The following is a 19,916-nucleotide window of genomic DNA, read 5'->3' as shown; positions in this document are numbered from 1 at the left end:
ACTTTTGGGCATTCTTGGGGAAAAAGATCAATTCCATTCGTGTGTGTGTGTGTGTGTGGGTGTGTGTGTGTTTCTGGTGTGTGTTGATGCCGGTGTTAAAAATCCCTTAAAATAAAAATTTTAAAACGCATGTTTTTCTATGTGGCTAAATGTTGGTGCAGGATTAGAACCCATGCTAACCCATGCTAAGTGGCCTCCATTGCACATTTACCTGATGGTAACATTCATTAGGGACATTTTCATGTTAAATTGTGTTTCATTATAACAGGGAAAATATACAAGTTTTTCATGGGTTGATCACAACTTTATAAATTAATGTTAGGCCGGTATACATGGCTGGAAAAGCATGACTTAACAGGGCAAGGCATTCATTTATTAGGGATGCCAGTTGTCCCGCATTGTCTGGGAAATATGGGTGATTATGATTTGTCCCTTCCGCAGCAGCTCCAGTCCCGTATTCCAATAACAGACTACTGCAAGCATGACAAAACTCATGCAAATGTTGTTTCACAGCAGCACAGCACACGGTGACACAACGAAATGTGTCCTCTGCATTTAACCATCACCCTTGTTGAGCAGTGGGCAGCCATGACAGGTGACCAGGGAGCAGTGTGTGCTTTGCTCAGTGGTTCGAACCGGTAACCCTCTGATTACAGGGCCACTGGCAAGGCCACCCCCGATACGATACAATTTCGATACGATACCAAGACAAATTCTGGTATCGGCGATACTGATAACTTTGTTTGGAAAATCAAAACGTGAAGCATGTGTTCTGCGGCGCCGTTGGATTTTTCTCTGCAAGAATTTGGGGTTGAGGAACTTGGCAACCAGAGTCAGGACCAAGACAGTCACTGCTTTTGAAAGAGACTCCCAATCTTCTACCCAGATACCATCCGACTGTCAGCGTTTGGACAGACAATCAGAACAGCGGTGTTTTTTTTTTCCTCTTTTAATCCATTACGGCTCTTGTTTCGGGTCTTGGTTGCCGCTGGCTTGTTTCCTCACATGCCCTTTATACTGTGTTCTTTCCCCTTTAGCATCGGAACAACATGACCAGCACCAGGTCTTTTCAATACGTTCCCCCTTTTCTTGCATTTCTCTGCCTGTCTGGGGTGGCATCCCTCAAAATTCTCCCTTTTATGGCATGTTTGCAGAAGAACTATGCAAATAGTTGCAAATTAAAAAAGCTATGAAATCGTGAGGCTTCTCTTTGCTTAAAAGAACATCACTGTAGCTGTTACGAACTGCTGTAGTCGTGTCTCCAAGGAGAATGGCTCAACTTTACTCTCTTATGGGCCATGGGCCCCCGCCATATTGCCTCCCCGAGCCTGAGAAAGTCAGTTTTCACCTAGAACGGACCGCCACAGTGTAAGAAAATAATCGCTTTTACTAAAGTTACCACACTTTACCCCAGATCTCACTTCGTCTAGTAAACGTCTGTGGCTACGTTGCCGTGCTTTGACCCAAGTGAGGCAATACGACCGTTGATTATTTGGGCAGGCCTGGTTCACAGGACGTTTCACCGTGATTTGGAGCCCCACAAGCTGAGCTGCATCAGCAGGAGACCTGCAGTGTCAGCAGTGGAGATGTTCAGGACCTTCTTCTCAGCATTCTTTTCCTTGTGCACCGGGTTTTCTTCCTATGTGAGGTCTCAATCCCTCTGGAAGCAGCCGTAATGACCCTGCGGGTTTAGGCGCTATCACCGCGACAGGCGCAGTAGACTGAACAAATCAAGCAAACACAGGAAAAAAGCTCTCATCAGTACATTCCCATGAAAACACGTGGTCCTAAATCTGATATAGGTCTGTTTTTTTCAAGTTCAGTCTCACTAATACAATTGGAAATTCTTGTATCTTTTACATCATCCTAGATCAACGTTCGTCACGGTCCACCACAGACGTGGACAGTCAAACCACTTCAGTTGATCAGTGACGTTCTTATAAAAAATTCAGGAAATCTAAACTTCTAGGAGAGCTATAAAAACTTCAGGTAACTTTTTTCTGTACATATCAACATTGCACTCAAATGATTTTTTTTTTTGACTTAGATTCCTTACATTTAACAATCGTACTAATAGCATATAGACAAATACTATTCATTTCAAGCTAATACCATTTAAATTCTGCAGAACAGCCTTTTTTAATGCCTCTTAATCGACCTTCATGCATTTCCCCAGTTTTCACACGAATGCCATTAGAATGATCGAGCGCAGTGGCAAGAAATCTTTATAACAGTCTTCGCTGCTTTGGACCATGACCAGCAATAAACATTTGATAAGAGTCACTTTGATCGGTTCAAATATTTATCCGACCCAATGTGCAAACAGGACATTTTATGTTAGACTGAAGCTCCACGAGAGCAAAAATCTGTCAAATATTCTTCTCGATGTTCATATCCTGTACAAAGATAGCATTTGTAGGACGTTCATTCCAACAGACCCACAAGACCTTCTCATGAAGGAATGCAGCAAGGGGAGTTTCATGTCCAAACGCCTTGTGTACCTCTTGGCACAGTAAACGCAGATTCCCTTACAGTCCAATTAACTGTTTCAGGCCATGCCGAAGCTCGAGGAGCTCCATGAACATGAAATGACCAGCGACCGTCCTGTTTCTGTTGGGCCAGCTGATCGTTCGCTCTGGTCCCTCTGTGTCGTGAGCATTGTGATAAGGAGCGAAATGAACGAAAAGGTGTCCTCCTCTCAGACGTGAATGGTCTTCTGGAAGCTCACCCTCCTCAAAGTTCAAGGCCTGTCTGTCATGGAAGGTATAGCCTCGATGAGTGATGATAGGGTTCCAGCTCCGGGCACATTTCTGCATGGCAATATGACAAGCTTCTCTGCAATCTAATTCGATTTTCACTTAACAAAAGTGACATCTGGGACCGATGGTAGGTATGAGCCAGATGTTAATGTTTGTGTGAGGTTACAACTGAGTGAGGACGATTCTGGTCGTACTTCATAAGCTAAAGAAAAAAAAAGTCCATCTGGAATGCAGTTGGTTGTCTTTGTGAGGTCCTGAGCAGCAGTCTAATTGCTCCCAGGAGCATCACTTTAATTAGTCATTTTCACACAAAAAAATATATATTTTTTTGCAGTTCGCTAAAAAAAAAAAAAAAAAAAGCAATTTAATTTCTAACCACTTAATTGAGTCTGGATATAAAAACAGGGGTTTCGTGGAAACAGGGATGACTTCATCCAGATTACTTCCATCTGTTTTTCAGGTGGCAGTACTTCTCTGTTTCCTTACAGATCCATTACGAACGAAACTATGAGAAACTGCAGATCCTCTTGCAACGTTGTCCTGAATCACGTATGGGGGGGATATTTTTGTAGTGTCCATAAACCTGACAATCTGACAGTCTCAGCTACAGTCCAGGCCAAAAGTTTGGACAGACCTTCTCATTCAATGTGTTTTCTTTATTTTCGTGACCATTTACGTTGGTAGATTCTCACTGAAGGCATCAAAACTATGAATGAACACATGTGGAGTTCTGTACTTAACAAAAAGTGGAGACCTGACCTCCACAGTCACCGGACCTGAACCCAATCCAGATGGTTTGGGGTGAGCTGGGAACTCCTTCAAGACTGTTGGAGAAGCATTTCAGGTGACGACCTCTTGAAGCTCATCGAGAGAATGCCAAGAGTGTACAAAGCAATAATCAGAGCAAAGAAACTAGAATATAAAACATGTTTTCACTTATTTCACAACTCCACATGTGTTCATTCATAGTTTTGATGCCTTCATTGAGAATCTACCAACGTAAATGGTCATGAAGATAAAGAAAACACATGAATAAGAAGATGTGTCCAGATGTTTGGCCTGTACTGTACATGCCATCACTCATATACAAAGCTGGTTAATAATCTGCATTTTGCTCCACAGATCATGCATTCCATACTCATAAATGTACATTATTGTTTATTGCACTCTACAATAATGCATTTTTACATTTATGGCATTTACCAGACGCCCTTATCCAGAGCGACTTAGTAGTGACAGGGACAGTCCCCCCCTGGAGACACTCAGGGTTAAGTGTCTTGCTCGGGGACACGATGGTTATTAGTGGGATTTGAACCTGGGTCTTCTGGTTCATAGGCGAGTGTGTTACCCACTAGGCTACTACCATCCACACAAGGCACAGTGATGTATAATTATGCATAAGAAACTATGTTAATTTTATGTTGTCCATAAATACGATCTTGCTTTATTGTATATTGTATTGCACTAAGGGACACAGACGGTGCAACTATTTCCTTGGCCCTGCAGTTCTCGGTGTAGCCCTCATATTCCTCAGCCGTGACGTCATCAGGGGGGTTCGAGTAGCGCCGCAGTGGAGGAGAAGGAGCCGCTCTGCGGGGGATGAATGAGAGTTGCCACCAGAAACGCGTCCCGTTCTGGATATAAATGAGCGCGGTGCTGGCAGCCAGTGATGAGTTGGTTCCTGGCGTGGATTCTACTTCATCAGGTACTCGTCTGTTCGCGAACGGCTCGCTTTTCCGGACGGATGGAGGTTTTTTTTTTTTTTGGAAGTTTGTAATATTGCAGTTCGTCCATTTGAGTCTATGGAGGCAAAAGGTGTCTTGTTTATTCCTTAATCTTAATTAAATCTCGATAAACCTGTTACCACAGAAGCAGGGGTAAGAAATGATATGCGAATCTTAAATTTGATTAGTATTCTGACATAAAAAAACGACTATTAAAACGGCGCATTGATGTATATAATTCAAGCGAAATGGAGGCGATGACGTGAGGTCTCAACCCATCAAAAATGAGTTTAAAGTGCATGAATAACCCGGTGCATTGTGGAGACGATGTTGCCCTGACCGATAGTGACGTACGGCCGCATAAATGTCATCTGACGTAATGCACTTATATCGTATTGCGTTGGAAACTCATGACTGTTTTTTTTTTTCTTGCGGTATTTCTCTGAGTTTTTTTTTTTTTTTACCACTGTAAATAATATGGAAAGGAATATGTGCATAAAAATATAAACACGCTTACGTCTAGACCTTATTCCACATCTCGACAGCGCCACCCCTTGGTGGTTCAGTTGTACATGTGCAAATGTTAGTTTTGCACTGACATCTAGTGGTGGAGTTAAAAAAAGAAAAAGTACAATTTATACTTATTTATTATTCAAACTTAAACTTAGTTACGTGCAATACTACTTACATTGTGAAGCGTTCTAGTCTTTTGCTGACACGTTCTTCAAATTCCTGCAGTTTAGATTAGTGACATAATCCTGATGAAATTAAATTGTGTTTTTGCATTAATATTTAGGTGAACAAGATGTTCGAGAAGGTCCCCATGGTACTTTCTTTTATGAATTTTGATGAATTGCACAGGTGTGCTTGCTCTCGTGTTGCAGGCATTCTTATCTTATTGTCTTGTGGCCAAGGCTTGAAAGAGGTCGTAGGTCAGAGGTCCTGCAGGCAACAGCTCAAAGTTTGAATGACCTCATTAGAAATATAAGTAATATATGCAATGACCTGACTGACTAATGAGATAATAAAAACAATTCTTAAAAAGAAAAAAAAAACACCATTATATTTCTGCAACACAATTTCAATCCACTTCATGCTTCCTCTGAAGTCATTCAAAATCTTCGTTTATCTAAGGCCGCTTATGAACTACATAATGGCAGAAGCCAGGAAGACCCTCACAAGAGCAACAGTTTTATATTTACACTTAATCCCATTAATCTGCCTTCATCCTCTTATGATACAGATGATGGATTACAAAGTGTAATTCTGTTACAGGCCATAATTGTGTTATTGTGACTGATAGACTATGAAGTACATGCACAGTAAACGGTACGCAAGGCATTAGATCAAGAAATAATTTCGTATTTTTCCCATGGAAATTAACTTCAGTTAGTGAGGGAATTATATTGGAGATCACAATTCATGCCACTGCAATTCTTTATTACAATGTCTCTGTTAGTCACTCACTCAGTATCCATGATGACAATAAAAAAATATATATTTTTTAATAATAATAAAAATAAATAAATAAAAATGATGACAGGGACGCGCACACCACTCACACAGGCAGCCGCCAGTCCACATTCCTTTGGACGGCAGCAGGAAACCTCCAGAAAACTCCTGGAGGTGTGAGGCCATGATATGTCCATGCAAATTAGATGCGGAGATTACACATTCTATCCTTGATTTTAGACAAATATTATTGCGATTTCCCAGATTAAAAGTTCCATTGTGATCGCCTGTGTCATGTTTCCCCCACCCTTTATGTAGACCTCAGTTCACTTGACAGTCCCCCTGGAGACACTCAGGGTGTCTTGCTCGGGGACACAATGTGGGTAGTGTCCCGACCCACCAAGGTGCCACTGAGCAAAGCACCGTCCCCACACACTGCTCCCCGGGTGCCTGTCATGGCTGCGCACTGCTCACCAAGGGTGACGGGTTAAAAGCAGAGGACACATTTCACTGTGTCACCATTGGCTGTGCTGCAGTGTATCACAATGACAAAAAACTTCACTTCACAGGCCAGGCTGGTTCCATTTGGCGTGTTGAATGTTGAATCATAAAGTGCAACGTTAAGCAGGCGTTTTTTTTTCTTTGCATGTGATCCTTGTGCAGGCCTTCTCCCAAAATGCCTCTGTCATGACGCCCATACCAGACCCCACTCACCTGGAAGCATACAACCGGACCCAGTACTGCAAGTGGCCCTGCAAGTGTCCCAGGGCTCCGCTGACCTGTCCCCTGGGGGTGAGTCTGGTAACGGACGGCTGTGACTGCTGCAAGACCTGCGCCAGGCAGGTCGGGGAGTCGTGCAATGAGAAAGACACCTGCGACCACCACAAGGGACTGTACTGTGACTACAGCTCAGACAAGCCTAGGTACGAACAGGGAGTGTGTGCATGTAAGTGTCAAAAAAAATATATATATATCAAACCCTGCTATTCAGCACACATATCTTTGCCACAACTTATGCAAGCTTGTTCATTGTGTAGTTGGCTGCTGGTGCTTCTCTATTGGTGCAAACGACCTATTAATTGCACTATATAGGGAATGTAGACAATATTATAGTTGTGCAGAAGTCATGGTCCGCATATACTGTGATACTACTAGAGAATTTCTAAAAAGACACACACATTGCACAAAAGTGTCCTTGTTGGCGAAAAGTTTTTTCAGTAATTTACACATTCTCATATCCAAATTAATTTTGGACAACGTTTCCTGCATTAACCAGGTTGGCACCGCTTTGTTAGATTATGTCCTGTATATTACGGTATAGACCGTATATAGTATAGTCTCTGGCTAACTGTACTGGTTTTTGAAGAACAGGCATGTGTTGTTAGTTCATGGCGGAGAGATGATGTTCTTTTTACCACGTAGATCTGTCCGGCACCGGCTGCGAGTACGAGGGCGTGGTCTACCGCAACGGGCAGAGTTTCCAACCCAACTGCAAGTACCAGTGCCTGTGTGTGAACGGGGCCATAGGCTGCCTGGGGCTGTGCAACGACTCTCAGCCGCCCAGGGTGTGGTGCCGGACCCCGAGCCGCGTGAGGGTCCCGGGGCGCTGCTGCGAGACCTGGGTCTGTGACGAGCCCAGGAGGGGGCGCAAGGCCGCTCCTCGGCATGCCGTGCAGGGTACGGGATGCCGCGACCCTGACCCCGAGGGTTTGTGTTTGAATAGCTTTCCGCTGCAGTTCTACAGGGTGTGTAAGATTTCACATTCGGTGGTGAAGATTACCGTAGATCTCGTAGTTACATGTTCTGTAACACCCACCTCCGTGAGAAGAGTATAAAATCGTAATGTAGGACAGTGCAGTACTGCACAGTAACACTAATTACAATAAATGCATATGGTAAAAGACCCCGAGAGGATATGGTATGGCACTTATCTGAGTCGGAGGAGGTTCGGGGCCACATTGTTGTTAATGTTAGTCCTTCTGGGCGTCCTTCTGTACTAGGTGGGGTGATGCATTTATTTGAAATGTTCTCGTTTTAGTTGTGCTTTCTTGAATTACCGAATTCGAACCTCAGTGTAGAGTTTGTCTCCACTTCTCGTTCTTGTTTGTCTGTAGCACCCGAACATCAAAAAGCTGACCGGCACGAGAACTGTCCCGTGCAGACCACTCCCTGGAGCCCCTGCTCCAGGACCTGTGGCCGAGGCGTGTCTATGAGGATCTCCAATGGCAACAAACAGTGCCAGATGATGAAAGAGTCGCGACTCTGCAGTATCCGACCTTGCCAAGTTGACATTAGCAAACACTTCAGGGTAAGCAGACACCCATAGTGTCCAGCCCGATGAAGGACTAACCTTAACCCCCCTACATTACTGCTGGTGGTACAAGATGGGTTGATACAGCCTGGCTCAGAGTTGTCTGTTTTGAACAGATAATAATAATTTAATTTGGGATCAATGATTTAGATTAATCTTATACTGTACGATATGGACTTAACACTAAGTGGAAAAAAATGCTTATAGAACATTGAATTTTTAGCATCACGGTAGTAATGCTCAATTTTAATTTGCATCACCAGCCTGGGAAAAAGTGCCTGAACATCTACAGGGAGAGGCAGCCATCCAAATTTACCATCTCGGGCTGCACCAGCAAGAAGGCATACTGGCCCAAGTACTGTGGGGTCTGCACGGACAACCGCTGCTGCATCCCCTACAAATCCAAGAGCGTGACGGTCGACTTTGAATGTCCCAGCGGTGCCACGTTCTCCTGGCAGGTCATGTGGATCAACGCGTGCTTCTGCAACCTCAGCTGCAAGAAGCCCGGCGACATCTTTGCGGAGCTTGGGCAGCACTTCGGGTTCTCAGAGGTAATGAACTGAGGTGGCCTGACAGTCGCTAGAACAACTTGCATTGTGCTGAAGTACTTTTCGTGAAAAGAGGACATTTTTTCCCATTGGAAAAAAAAATCTCTATATAAATAAGAACATTTACAAATGTGTACTGCATTGGTTAAGTGTGGTTTTAAAGATTTTTGTTAAACATATTTTCCCACGAAAAAGTACACATATTCAAATTTCTGTATAGTCTGGTAAGTAATGTCTTAAAGTGTTTTAGACATTCAGACGCTAATTTATTATTGTGCATGTGCATTTATAACAAAATTCCATCACTCCAAAGGTTCATAAAAGTATTTGGTTATAAAGCTTGTGTCGTTTGCACTGATGCGAAATTGTTTAAACTTGGAATCAGTTGATCGGTTATAGATCAATTTGCTCCGTATTAGGGGGCTATTTTCACACTGTGCAGTGCTACGCGTCCCCCGGATTTACAGCAATCGATCAGGTTTGTCTCGAAGAAGAGATACTAACCGGCCTTTTTCCTTGTGTGTAATTATTTCTGTTGCCCAGAACAATCTTTAAAATGGGAGGAGCCTTATTGTTGACAACTCCCACACAGTTTAAATAAGTGATTAAACCAAAAATGCATAGTTTTAATGTTTTTATTTTTTAATAAATACAAATCGTTAAACCAATAAAAATGTATATCGTCTGCATTAGGCAGTACATCTTTACAAATGTATGTGTTTCTACAAAGCTTGCAAGTTCTCCTGTAGCGCATACAGGCGCAGGGGTGTGAGTACCGAGTAAGTGCTAACACGGGAGAGTATAATGTTACGATCTCTCGTTGAACTCCTTCAAAAGCCACCACAAAACTAAAAAAAGATGCATCCGAGTGTAGGACTCCATGGCACATTTTTTTTTTTTTTTTTTTTTTTTGTTCTGTTCGTTCTGCTTGATTGCATAGAAATCATCACTTAAAAATTTTGGTGTCATCTCCACCCACATCAGAATACAAAAATGGAAAAGCGGTTTACTTCTCCCAAACACTTGATTCAGAGTAAAGCATGAGAAGCGGAACAGCCTTTTGAAATTTGCCATATGCCACGCGTGCAAACATTTAATTCCAGAGGGATCGTTTAAAAAAAAAAAGAAAGAAAGAAAAGAACCGAAATTACTCGAGGTTAATGGAAACAGAACTTATTCGTTACATCCCATCATCGTGAAGAGGTTTCTGCTACTATAATACAAAAGCTCACTATGTCTATTCTGCTTGCTGAGGTCCGACACTAAATCTACAGAACGTAAAGTAGAATCAAGTCTGCAAAAGAAAAAGTAACATTAAGGGTATATTACTATATTTATATATATATATATATATATATATTCAGAAGTTACAGTCATTTACACGAGTGAATTAGAAGCTGGTGATATAAGTGTAGGCTAGTTAATCGAAACAAAAGCATGTTGGAGATTTTAACCTAAAAGGACTCGTGCGCTGCCATACTTGAACTTTTCTCTGGAAAATCTCTGTTCCCGGTGCTGCACTGCCTCATCAGAACGTCCGAGCGGGAGAGTGGCTGCCCGCAAGGAGAACCGGACAATTACGTGATCCGAATAAAATGTTGGTCCTGATAATTCCTGTGGCCGGAAAAATGACAGGAAAGAAAAATCTCTTTGGCATTTCAGACACTTTGCCTCTGAATTGTCCAGTGTTTCCTTATTTTCTGAGACTTTAGAAGGACAATCCAGACACAGAGTGTCCTGTTCCAGGAGGGGGGGGGGGCTTTTTTTTTGGGTTGGAAGCAGTGCAGCAACAAACGTGGGCAAGAATGGGGTGCTTGTGCGTTCTTGGGAGGGAATAGGTTGGGGGGAAGGGGGAACATCTAGCAGGACACTTCGGTGGACTTGAGCACGGCCTGGTCCACGCCACTGTTGCCGGCGGTGTCCATGGGCTGGTCGGTCTGGGAGCGGCCTCGCTGGTTGTCGGCGGTGTGGGCGCGGCTGCGGTTGCCCTCGTTGGTGTGGGATCGGCTGCGGTTGCCCTCGTTGGTGTGAGACCGGCTGCGGGAGCCGTCGAAGGAGGTGACACTGGACCCGGACGCGGTGCGGGACCGGACCAACCGGGTCATGCTGGCTGCAGGCACTGAAAAAAAAAAACAGGTATTTATATATAAAATAAAGTCTAGTCTACAGGGTGGGCCATTTATATGGATCCACCTTAATAAAATGGGAATGGTTGGTGATATTAACGTCCTGTTTGTGGCACATTAGTATGTGTGAGGGGGCAAACTTTTCAAGATGGGTGGTGACCATAGTGGCCATTTTGAAGTCGGCCATCTTGGATCCAACTTTTGTTTTTTCAATAGGAAGAGGGTCATGTGACACATCAAATTTATTAGTAATTTCACAAGAAAAACAATGGTGTGCTTGGTTTATTCTTTCATGAGTTTCTGACCACTTATAAAATGTGTTCAATGTCACCAACCATTCCCATTTTATTAAGGTGTATCCATATAAATGGCCCACCCTGTACATAGTCTATAGTCTAATAAAAGAGTATAAAACATGATACAAATTTTAAAAAAAAAATGCATACATTTTATTATCAACTTCTGTTAATTATTCCTTAATTATTCATTATTTCAGGAAGATGAAGGGTTATAATTTGCCACTTACTGTAGCCCATGCCCTGGATGAAGTACTTAAAAGCTTCGGTCAGTTTTCCAGGCTGGTGGGAATGCAAGAGAACCGAGTTAGACAACGTTTGCCGTCTCGCCGTCTTCTAATTGACCCAATTGGTATATAACACCTATAAAGCCACTTATAAAGCGGGGAGGGGGTGACAGCTGCTAGCGGCAGGTGTGGTGAAGGGTATTAAAGCCCGTGGACTGTTTACGCCACTGCAGCCCATAATGCTCTTAAGCGGCTAATTATTATCCGCAACCCTCAGCGGGCGCGTCTGCTGGTGTCCCCGGCATGGACGCGGCCCACGCACCTGGTCCACCTGCGGCAGGCCTCCGCAATCCGCCATCTGGAGAACGACAGAAAAAAAACAAAAAAAAAAGCGTTAAAGAGTGTTAAAATATTCAGCCCCCGCGGCTTCTCCTCCACACACGGGCGGAACAATCTCATTCGGCACAGGAACCCGGACGCGACTTGTTCCGCGGGCCCATTAAAACGGCGCGAACGAGCCTGCGGCACACCGGGGCGTGAAGCAGGTCGGCGAGGGCGCATTCCGTCCCCCTTGTGCGACCTCAGTAAATAAGTCACCGGGGTTGTGCTGAGCCATCGGAATCTTATCGCGGGCCGTCTTTCCACCGGGGCTGTTAATGCCCGGGTGAGGGTGGTTTGGTGCCTACCTTGAGAAGTGTGGTCTTTGTTGGGTCCAGTTTTGTGTTGCACTCCACCTGGACACAAAAGACAAAAAGAACGTCTCAGTGACATTTAAATTTACGGCATTTACCAGACGCCCTTATCCAGAGCGACTTACAATCAGTAGTGACAGGGACAGTCCCCCCCTGGAGACACTCAGGGTTAAGTGTCCTGCCCAGGGACATGATGGTAGTAAGTGGGATTTGAACCAGGGTCTTCTGGTTCATAGGCGAGTGACGCTACGTTCTTCTGGCCATTTTTAAGTAAACGCGCGCTCGGTAATGTTATTAACCGCAGTGACCTTGATTATCAGGCGTAGGGTGTACGGGAACACGGCGGTTTTAGGACTCACCACAACGTCGACAGCAGGCGAACTGTCCCCCACCACCAGAAGAGCAGGACACCTGGAGACAGAAACCCACAGGATCTAAGTCACTCCGACAGACGCCGGCGACCAACTGGACCTTGACAGACCTACTCCACTTGTCTTACTTCAGGGTTCTGGCGTTGATGTTTCCTCCAGGAATCGGCCTCTCGATTTCCAGATCTCTCCGGCTGTTCGGAATCAAAAGAGAGGCCGTTACTCGCGGCACCCCTGGCAAAAACCCATGGCGGCGAGAGCCGGGGACAGCAGACATTTACATTTACGACGTTTACCAGACGCCCTTATCCAGAGCGACTTACAATCAGTAGTTACGGGGACAGTCCCCCCCCCCTGGAGACACTCAGGGTTAAGTGTCTTGCTCAGGGACACGATGGTAGTAAGTGGGGTTTGAACCCGGGTCTTCTGGGTCATAGACGAGTGTGTTACCCACTAGGCCACTACCACCCAGACATTTTGGTTACCTGTTGTAGGATTTGACGAAGAGTTGCAGGTTGAACTGGTTCATGTCGTTCAAGATGTGGTGGCGGTAGGTGGCAATCAGATCGTGGTTGTGGTGGATTTCCTCCTGTTAAAAAGAGTCATGTTGAGATGAAGCGCGTCCTCGGTTTACCGACAGCCGAACCCCCAAATAACGCCCACCTTTCCGAACAGGTGAGTGATGATCATGTCTGGCATGGCGTGGGTCCAGCCGCTGATCTGAAAAGGACAGATTATGTCCAGATTAAGCGCGAACGGAGGCGCTTCGGCGCCTGGACGCGTGAATTCCGAGGCGCGCCTACCTTCTGGGCCGCCCAGTCCATCCATCCCTCGGCGCACGGGTTGATGTTGATCAGAACCAGGCCCTCCGCCATGGTGGGATAGTCCAACTGGAAGCACAGAGCAGAGCTCTCGGTTACCCGCATGTTCCACTAATCCGAGTTACGCGGTGCGGAACGAGACTCACGGCGAACTGGGAGAGGATGTACGCGCCGGCTCCGACCCCCATTCCGATTACGCTCTTCAGGCTGCGAGCACAGCAGAAGCCAATTAATACGGTAAAACCGGGAAATTAATACATTTAATACATAAAAAATACTACATAAGTAAATGAATAGTGATTTCCACTTGCTCGACATACCCAAAATGTTTGAGGACAACAGGAAGAGTCTCGGACAGATGGTCCATGGAAGGGTACTCATACCTGCGGGACACATTACAACATTCACCACAACCGTCTCCGGCGTCATCAGTCGCAAAGACAATCGTATTCAACACAAAAGCTTATCTCTGTGGCGGCCAAAGTACCAGCACCGCACAGGAAAGGTCCCAGGCGGCCCGACCCGGTTCCTGCGTTAACCCACCCGGTGGAGAAGGTGTTGGCGCCCTCGTGCTGCCCGGGGGCGTCGACGTGGCACACCGCGAAGTGCTGCATGATCTCCTGCATGTCTTCGTGACTGAACAGGGCGTCGAAGCAGGTCTTGTCTGAAGTTGAGAAAAATGGATTTTATCGGATTAAATGCCGAACTCCATCCTGGAATAAATCGCAGTCGCCGTGTTCGGCGGCCTCGGATTCCACACATGTTACATATTTTATCTCATATTCTTCTGCTTTAAATGTGCTACTAATGCATCTGTATTATTTAAGACATTTAGTTATTTCAATAACTTAACTACTGCCTGGTATAATACCAACAGATTACATCGGTGGTTTCTTACGGTTTAGGCCAATGTCGTGAAAGGTAAGGATGACAGGACGGTCTGCTTTGGGGACCCCTTTCATGGTGCAGTGAACTCTGCCGTGGGGCGTCTCCACATCGTGCTCCTGTAAACGCAAAACCAGAACTTGCAAACGCACAACGGGTCCCAGGTACGAGTTCTTATCTTTAAACAAACCAAATGAGTAGAATAACACGAAATATGAATTAGACGCCAATGCGTGAACAATCGAATGCTCTGATGTGGCTTTGCAAAAATACAAAACACACAGCTTTGAAATTTGAAATTAATAATAATAATTTAAAAAAAAAAAGCTTTCTAATATTACTCTACTGCTCCAGGGTGAGCTGCTCTACTCACAGAAATCTCAATTTCAAAGACACACTCCATGTCCGAGTCCTCGAGAACCATGCTTGCAGGTACTTGGTGACACTGTGGTACGGTATAGAATCCGACTGCCGGTAAGCTTCTGAAAGTGCTTAGCTGTCATTAGTCCGCGGGCTGCGTTTTATACCCCCACTGGACGCCGCTCTGCATAAGCCCCGCGGCTCCCATCATGCTTTGCACCGTGATCAAAACAAGCTAATTCTAGTCGAAGAGATCCGTAAATTGGATAAGCCAATGTCAGACGGTTCAGTCGGTCAGGGGCACTGGAAAAACCTGAACAAATCGTGCCCAACTGGTCATGTGATCATGCGAATGCCCAGAAGTGGTGGCACACAATGAGCCACAATCGTGCCATTGAGGCAAATTCACAGTCCTGGAATCCAGTCGTTTCATGCGACTGGATTGTTGCTGCCGAAGCCAAAAAACGACACCCCCGGCAGATGCAAGATGCAAAACGGGAATAAAATGGCCTGAAGGGGAAGAGCAGGCGGTCGGTTTTACAGGCTCCAGGTGGGGAGCTCCTCTCCACCACCCCCACCATCAGGAAATCGCCTAACCCATTTACTGGGGATGGGAGGTAAACGTCTTACGGTTTCTCCTTGGCTACACGTTAATGCAAACGCACGTCGTCTCCCCGCGGCCGCTAATCCCTTTAAAGCAGACGAGACCTACGTGAGGAGCGCCTCTCGGGTCCGACAGATGGCCCTGGCACACCTCGTGCTGCCAACGTCACTGCCCCTTAAGACAGGCCGCGATACTAAACCCACGCCCTAGAAATTTCAACGCTAATCTGCATGGGTCAGCAGCAGGACGTCAATCCGCTGGGTGCCTCAGGAGCTAAAATCTTGCAAAGAAATAAAAGAAATAAATAAAAAAAAGAATAAAATTAATTTTTACCCAACACGTAACCTTGGTCTCTTTGGACCAGAGTTCGGTGGCTCGTTATTCTGCAAGTTAAAAGGCTAGAATTGCTGAGTTAGGTTGGAAACGTTGGAAAAGAGAGGGTCTTCTGAGGGTCTCTATGTTCAGGCCTTGTCCGTGGTCCTGAATAGTAAAGTCCAGACGAAATTTTTTTTATAATTAAAAATGTACATTTATGCTGGAAAGGATTTGGGGGAACGTGCAGTGTGTGTGCGGTGCAGGTTGAATTAACAGACACGATCACCAACACACGCCGACCACAAGGTGGCGTCACGAATGTTGATGTTCCACTTTTGGCCTCGATTCCTCGGTATGTGCACTTCAGGCCATAAAACTGTGGTCTTTTATTACTGATCCTGGACCATGTTGACATTTGAGAAAAGAGTCATTTTGCATCAGATATATATTTTTTATTTGTTTGTTTGTGGCTAAACTTCAGGTCTTGATTATTATCAAATGAATTGTTTATGCATTATATTTTTAGAGCTTTGTTAGAACTGTTAAAAATCCTTTTGGAAGTTACAGCTCTGAATCAATAAGGGTGGTAGTAGCCTAGTGGGTAACACACTCGCCTGTGAACCAGAAGACCCGGGTTCAAATCCCACTTACTACCATTGTGTCCCTGAGCAGGACACTTAACCCTGAGTGTCTCCAGGGGGGGACTGTCCCTGTAACTACTGATTGTAAGTCTCTCTCGATAAGGGTGTCTGGTAAATGCTGTAAATGTAATGTAATGTAATAAAGCACCTCAGAACACTTATTAACGGGACCCAATGTAGTTTTTAGAACAAAGCAAATTGCTGTTTTCATCTACAAATTCCAGCTTTTGTGATTTGAGGCCTTTCATGTCTCCAGCTGCTACAGAGGGGTTGCCTTTGAATGGAAATTGTCTGTTGATCTACTCGCAAGTCCCCGCTGTGGGTGCTGCACCTCCTCTGGGGTCCAGGCGGATCATAAAAGACCTTTCAGGACCTGTGATGGTTTTTGTGCCCTTAACCGCTCGTGTAAAGATGTAAACATTGCTGTACCGCCGCTCCCCACGGCTGAATATTTGGTGGGGACGTATACGCTCACCTTGATTTCAAGCTGCTGAAGAACTTTCCCGAGTACCTGCGCAGGAAAACAAATGTTTAAAACCTTTTTTTTTAACTGTACAAAATGCTACGTGTAGCCCGGCGTTTCAGACGTACCTCCAAATCCTTCTCGGGAATCAGTGGTCTGGACTCAACAAGTTGGATGTCGTCCATGTTCAGCGCCGTGGAAGCCTGTAGAGCAACAGGGACTGTGGGGGTGAGCCGACCCGGGACTTTCTGACACGGCGGAGCTGACACGGCGAAGCTCGACGCACGGAACTATCTGATTGCTTTTTTTTTTTTTTTTTTTTTTAGGGAGGATCTAAAAAGTTGTCTGAAAAGTTCCCTCTGTTTTCCTCTCCAGAGATGACCCCGCGCTGTCACCTACCGTCACGTGGTCCGTTCACTCCCACACGAAACCACAGAATCTCTCTCCTGGGAAGGAATGTTCAGTCCCAAACACAACACTAAATCAATGACAAATGGATCACGAAGAGAGACGTTTGTTATAATAGAGGAATCAAAGGAAAGATATGAATCCCACAATGGAAGGGGAGTTTTGGCAGTATCGAGGGCTCATCCATGGAAATAGAAGGCCACCGCAGCCTGTTATTAACGCTTAATAGAACCATATTACTCCTAGTTGATAGTAAATTGAAGAAAATGATCGTGCCGAGCCTGCGAGGTCATTGTCTTCATGTGCAGCTCTCTGAGCAGTGCCAATGGACCAAAGGAAAGTGCACCAAGTCCTTGATTTGTTCATCCAAAGGGACCTCGGTTCCGTTTCTGGTCTCCTTCAGCTCAGGTGAGGCTTTTCGAAGGTGCACTTTTCGAAGGTGCAGTTTCGAAGTTTCTTTAAAAGCACTGTACCGCAGAACTGCACAGCGGCAGATTTTCAGCGGTGACGTACACAACAGTTCTGCTGCATTTGTTATGACTGATATTGAACAAAAAAAAAAAAAAAGCATCGCCATGATGCAAATAAACCAATCAAACCTGCTCTAACCTGTTCATCTACATTATGTCAATGCTACAAAATTCGGTGTTACAGATTTACATTTACATTTACAGCATTTACCAGACGCCCTTATCCAGAGCGACTTACAATCAGTAGTGACAGGGACAGTCCCCCCCCTGGAGACACTCAGGGTTAAGTGTCCTGCTCAGGGACACGATGGTAGTAAGTGGGGTTTGAACCTGGGTCTTCTGGTTCATAGGCCCGCTAGTCTACCACCACCTACACGTTTAATCACCTACTTGACTTATAATAGTGTAGGCGGAGGGAGAAACCGAAGTTTAATTTGAAATTGTCTGCGGAAGGGGTCACGTAGGAGCAGAAAGCGGCGAATCGGCAGAGCGGCCCGGCAGAGCAGAGAAGTGACGGGAGGAAGCGTGGACAGCCCTGGCTCAGCCGGGCGGACGCTGATTCACCGCGGCGCGTGGGGGGGACGCCTGCGTGTGAGGAAGTGGAAGAGGGACAGAGGAGCCCGCCACTTCCACGCACGACGGGGCCTCCGCAGAGAGCCGAGTCCGACGCCGCGCATGTAAATCAAATTAAAGCCTCAACGGGCCCTTTGTTTGGACGAGGTTGCTAAAGGTCAGCGGCCCGAGCGCTTCCTCCACGACCAGCTCGGCCAGAGCGCACAGGAAGCCCCCCCCCCCGACACGTCTGCTTCCACGGCTCCCTTCACTCCCCCCCCGGTCCGTGTTAAAAGGACGAGAAGAATTATTACAAACATTTCACGTCCGTTTCATGCCTCCGGAGAGGCTTCACTGGGCGTCGGCACCCACACTACATTCCGCAGCCTGAAACGGGCGAGGCCTCCGAGGGAACGGTCTCAATGCGGCGCATTGTCCTCCGCGTCCTGCCGAGTCCACTGTCACCGTTTTTACGAAAGACCCTCCCCGCCGCGGCTTCTCCTGGCTAATCTGTCACCTCCACGTCCCGTCACCTGCCACCGCGGGGCCCGGGCTCCAGGGGAGGATTTGTGGGGCCTAAACTGCTCGTCTCTATGAGAGGAGGATGGAGTGGCGGCCCGGGGCGGCAGAATTAAGACCGGGGGAAATTAAATCCAGAAAGCCAAGCATCTGCAGGAACAACGATTGCTTCCTTAATCTTCCGGAGCACGTTTAATCTGTCAAATCCGTCATTCTGTGATATCAGCAGGCAGCTAAGCTCGATGAGACCTACATTTTTAGACGGAGGAAGATGGCAAACAAACACACACTCACATTCTGCCCCATCATTTAAACACCACGCCACTAATAAAGTCGTGCTTTAAAATGTACTGTGTAATTTCACCAATATGAGAACAGAACCGTCATTTAGAGTCGTTATACATTCTCACGGTCGGCTTTAATTAATAGTGATTATCCGATATTATATTATTATTGGAAATAATTCGATTTGAAGGGTTTAAACCGTGTTTGTATACAGTGGCAGCACGCGAGGAGCTGTTGTTCAGATTATTTGCGGATTAAAGGCTGCTGGTGGCATAAATGGATCTTCCATCATCATCATCATCATCATCATCGACCCACCCATCACTACCAGTCAAAGTGCGCATCTTCCAAAGTGCCTCTCTCTCTCTCTCTCTCTATATATATATATATATATATACACACACACAATTATATCATGACACGTATACAACTGCATGACAACTTTAAAATACGTATATTTGTCTTAAGTAGTCTTTATAAATGTGCGCATGCGTCATGAATGCGGCGACGGCGACACGGAAACTTACTTTTCGCGGCGATCGTCCGGTCTCGGTCGGCGTTTTGTGTAGTTGTGCAGTTTTATTCTCGTACTACGTGCGGCGTGCGGACGCCGGAGGGAGTTTTATAACGGCGCGCTGGCCCTGCCCACCCGAACACGCCCACCTACAGGCGGAGAAAAAGCCCACTTTCCCGCCACCTTCACATGACCATTTACGTTGGTAGATCCTCACTGAAGGCACCAAAACTATGAATGAACACATGTGGAGTTCTGTACTTAACAAAAAAAGGTGAAATAAGTGAAAACATGTTTTATATTCTAGTTTCTTTGCTCTGGTTACTGCTTTACACACTCTTGGCATTCTCTCCATGAGCTTCAAGAGGTCGTCACCTGAAATGCTTCTCCAACAGTCTTGAAGGAGTTCCCAGAGGTGTTTAGCACTTGTTGGTCCAGCTCACCCCAAACCATCTGGATTGGGTTCAGGTCCGGTGACTGTGGAGGCCAGGTCTCCACTTTTTTGTTAAGTACAGAACTCCACATGTGTTCATTCATAGTTTTGATGCCTTCAGTGAGAATCTACCAACGTAAATG

At 45.7% G+C, this 19,916-nt stretch overlaps 2 protein-coding genes across 4 annotated transcripts; one reads left to right on the top strand and one right to left on the bottom strand.

Moving 5' to 3' along the window:
• The first annotated feature begins 4,285 nt into the window (after window positions 1–4,285).
• Window positions 4,286–9,483, top strand: LOC114769951 (WNT1-inducible-signaling pathway protein 1-like). 2 transcript variants are annotated; one of them, XM_028963393.1, is made up of 5 exons: window positions 4,286–4,464; window positions 6,599–6,881; window positions 7,358–7,642; window positions 8,050–8,243; window positions 8,510–9,483. In XM_028963393.1, exons 1-5 carry the CDS (start codon window positions 4,429–4,431, stop codon window positions 8,807–8,809), a joined length of 1,098 nt encoding a protein of 365 aa, XP_028819226.1. In that variant the 5' UTR covers window positions 4,286–4,428; the 3' UTR covers window positions 8,810–9,483. The 2 variants fall into 2 exon arrangements, with proteins under 2 accessions (XP_028819226.1, XP_028819227.1); XM_028963394.1 differs by having other exon boundaries at window positions 4,287–4,464; window positions 7,358–7,612.
• On the bottom strand, window positions 9,414–19,435 carry LOC114769950 (protein NDRG1-like). Of its 2 annotated transcripts, XM_028963391.1 has the most exons (16): window positions 19,354–19,435; window positions 16,721–16,795; window positions 16,605–16,640; window positions 14,223–14,328; window positions 13,868–13,988; window positions 13,645–13,707; window positions 13,471–13,531; window positions 13,307–13,393; window positions 13,167–13,223; window positions 12,989–13,092; window positions 12,635–12,697; window positions 12,495–12,546; window positions 12,130–12,177; window positions 11,766–11,801; window positions 11,447–11,498; window positions 9,414–10,913 (listed from the first exon to the last, which is right to left on the bottom strand). In XM_028963391.1, the coding sequence occupies exons 2-16, from the start codon at window positions 16,775–16,777 to the stop codon at window positions 10,654–10,656; spliced, it is 1,203 nt and encodes a 400-aa protein (XP_028819224.1). In that variant the 5' UTR covers window positions 16,778–16,795; window positions 19,354–19,435; the 3' UTR covers window positions 9,414–10,653. The 2 variants fall into 2 exon arrangements, with proteins under 2 accessions (XP_028819224.1, XP_028819225.1); XM_028963392.1 differs by lacking the exons at window positions 16,605–16,640; window positions 16,721–16,795; window positions 19,354–19,435 and adding an exon at window positions 14,583–14,740.
• Window positions 19,436–19,916: the final 481 nt, after the last annotated feature.

The sequence above is a fragment of the Denticeps clupeoides genome, chromosome 20, assembly GCF_900700375.1.
Source record: "Denticeps clupeoides chromosome 20, fDenClu1.1, whole genome shotgun sequence".
NCBI classification, from domain to species: domain Eukaryota; kingdom Metazoa; phylum Chordata; class Actinopteri; order Clupeiformes; family Denticipitidae; genus Denticeps; species Denticeps clupeoides.
Note: the sequence above shows the minus strand (reverse complement) of the source record. Positions and strands in the feature narration are given on the sequence as shown.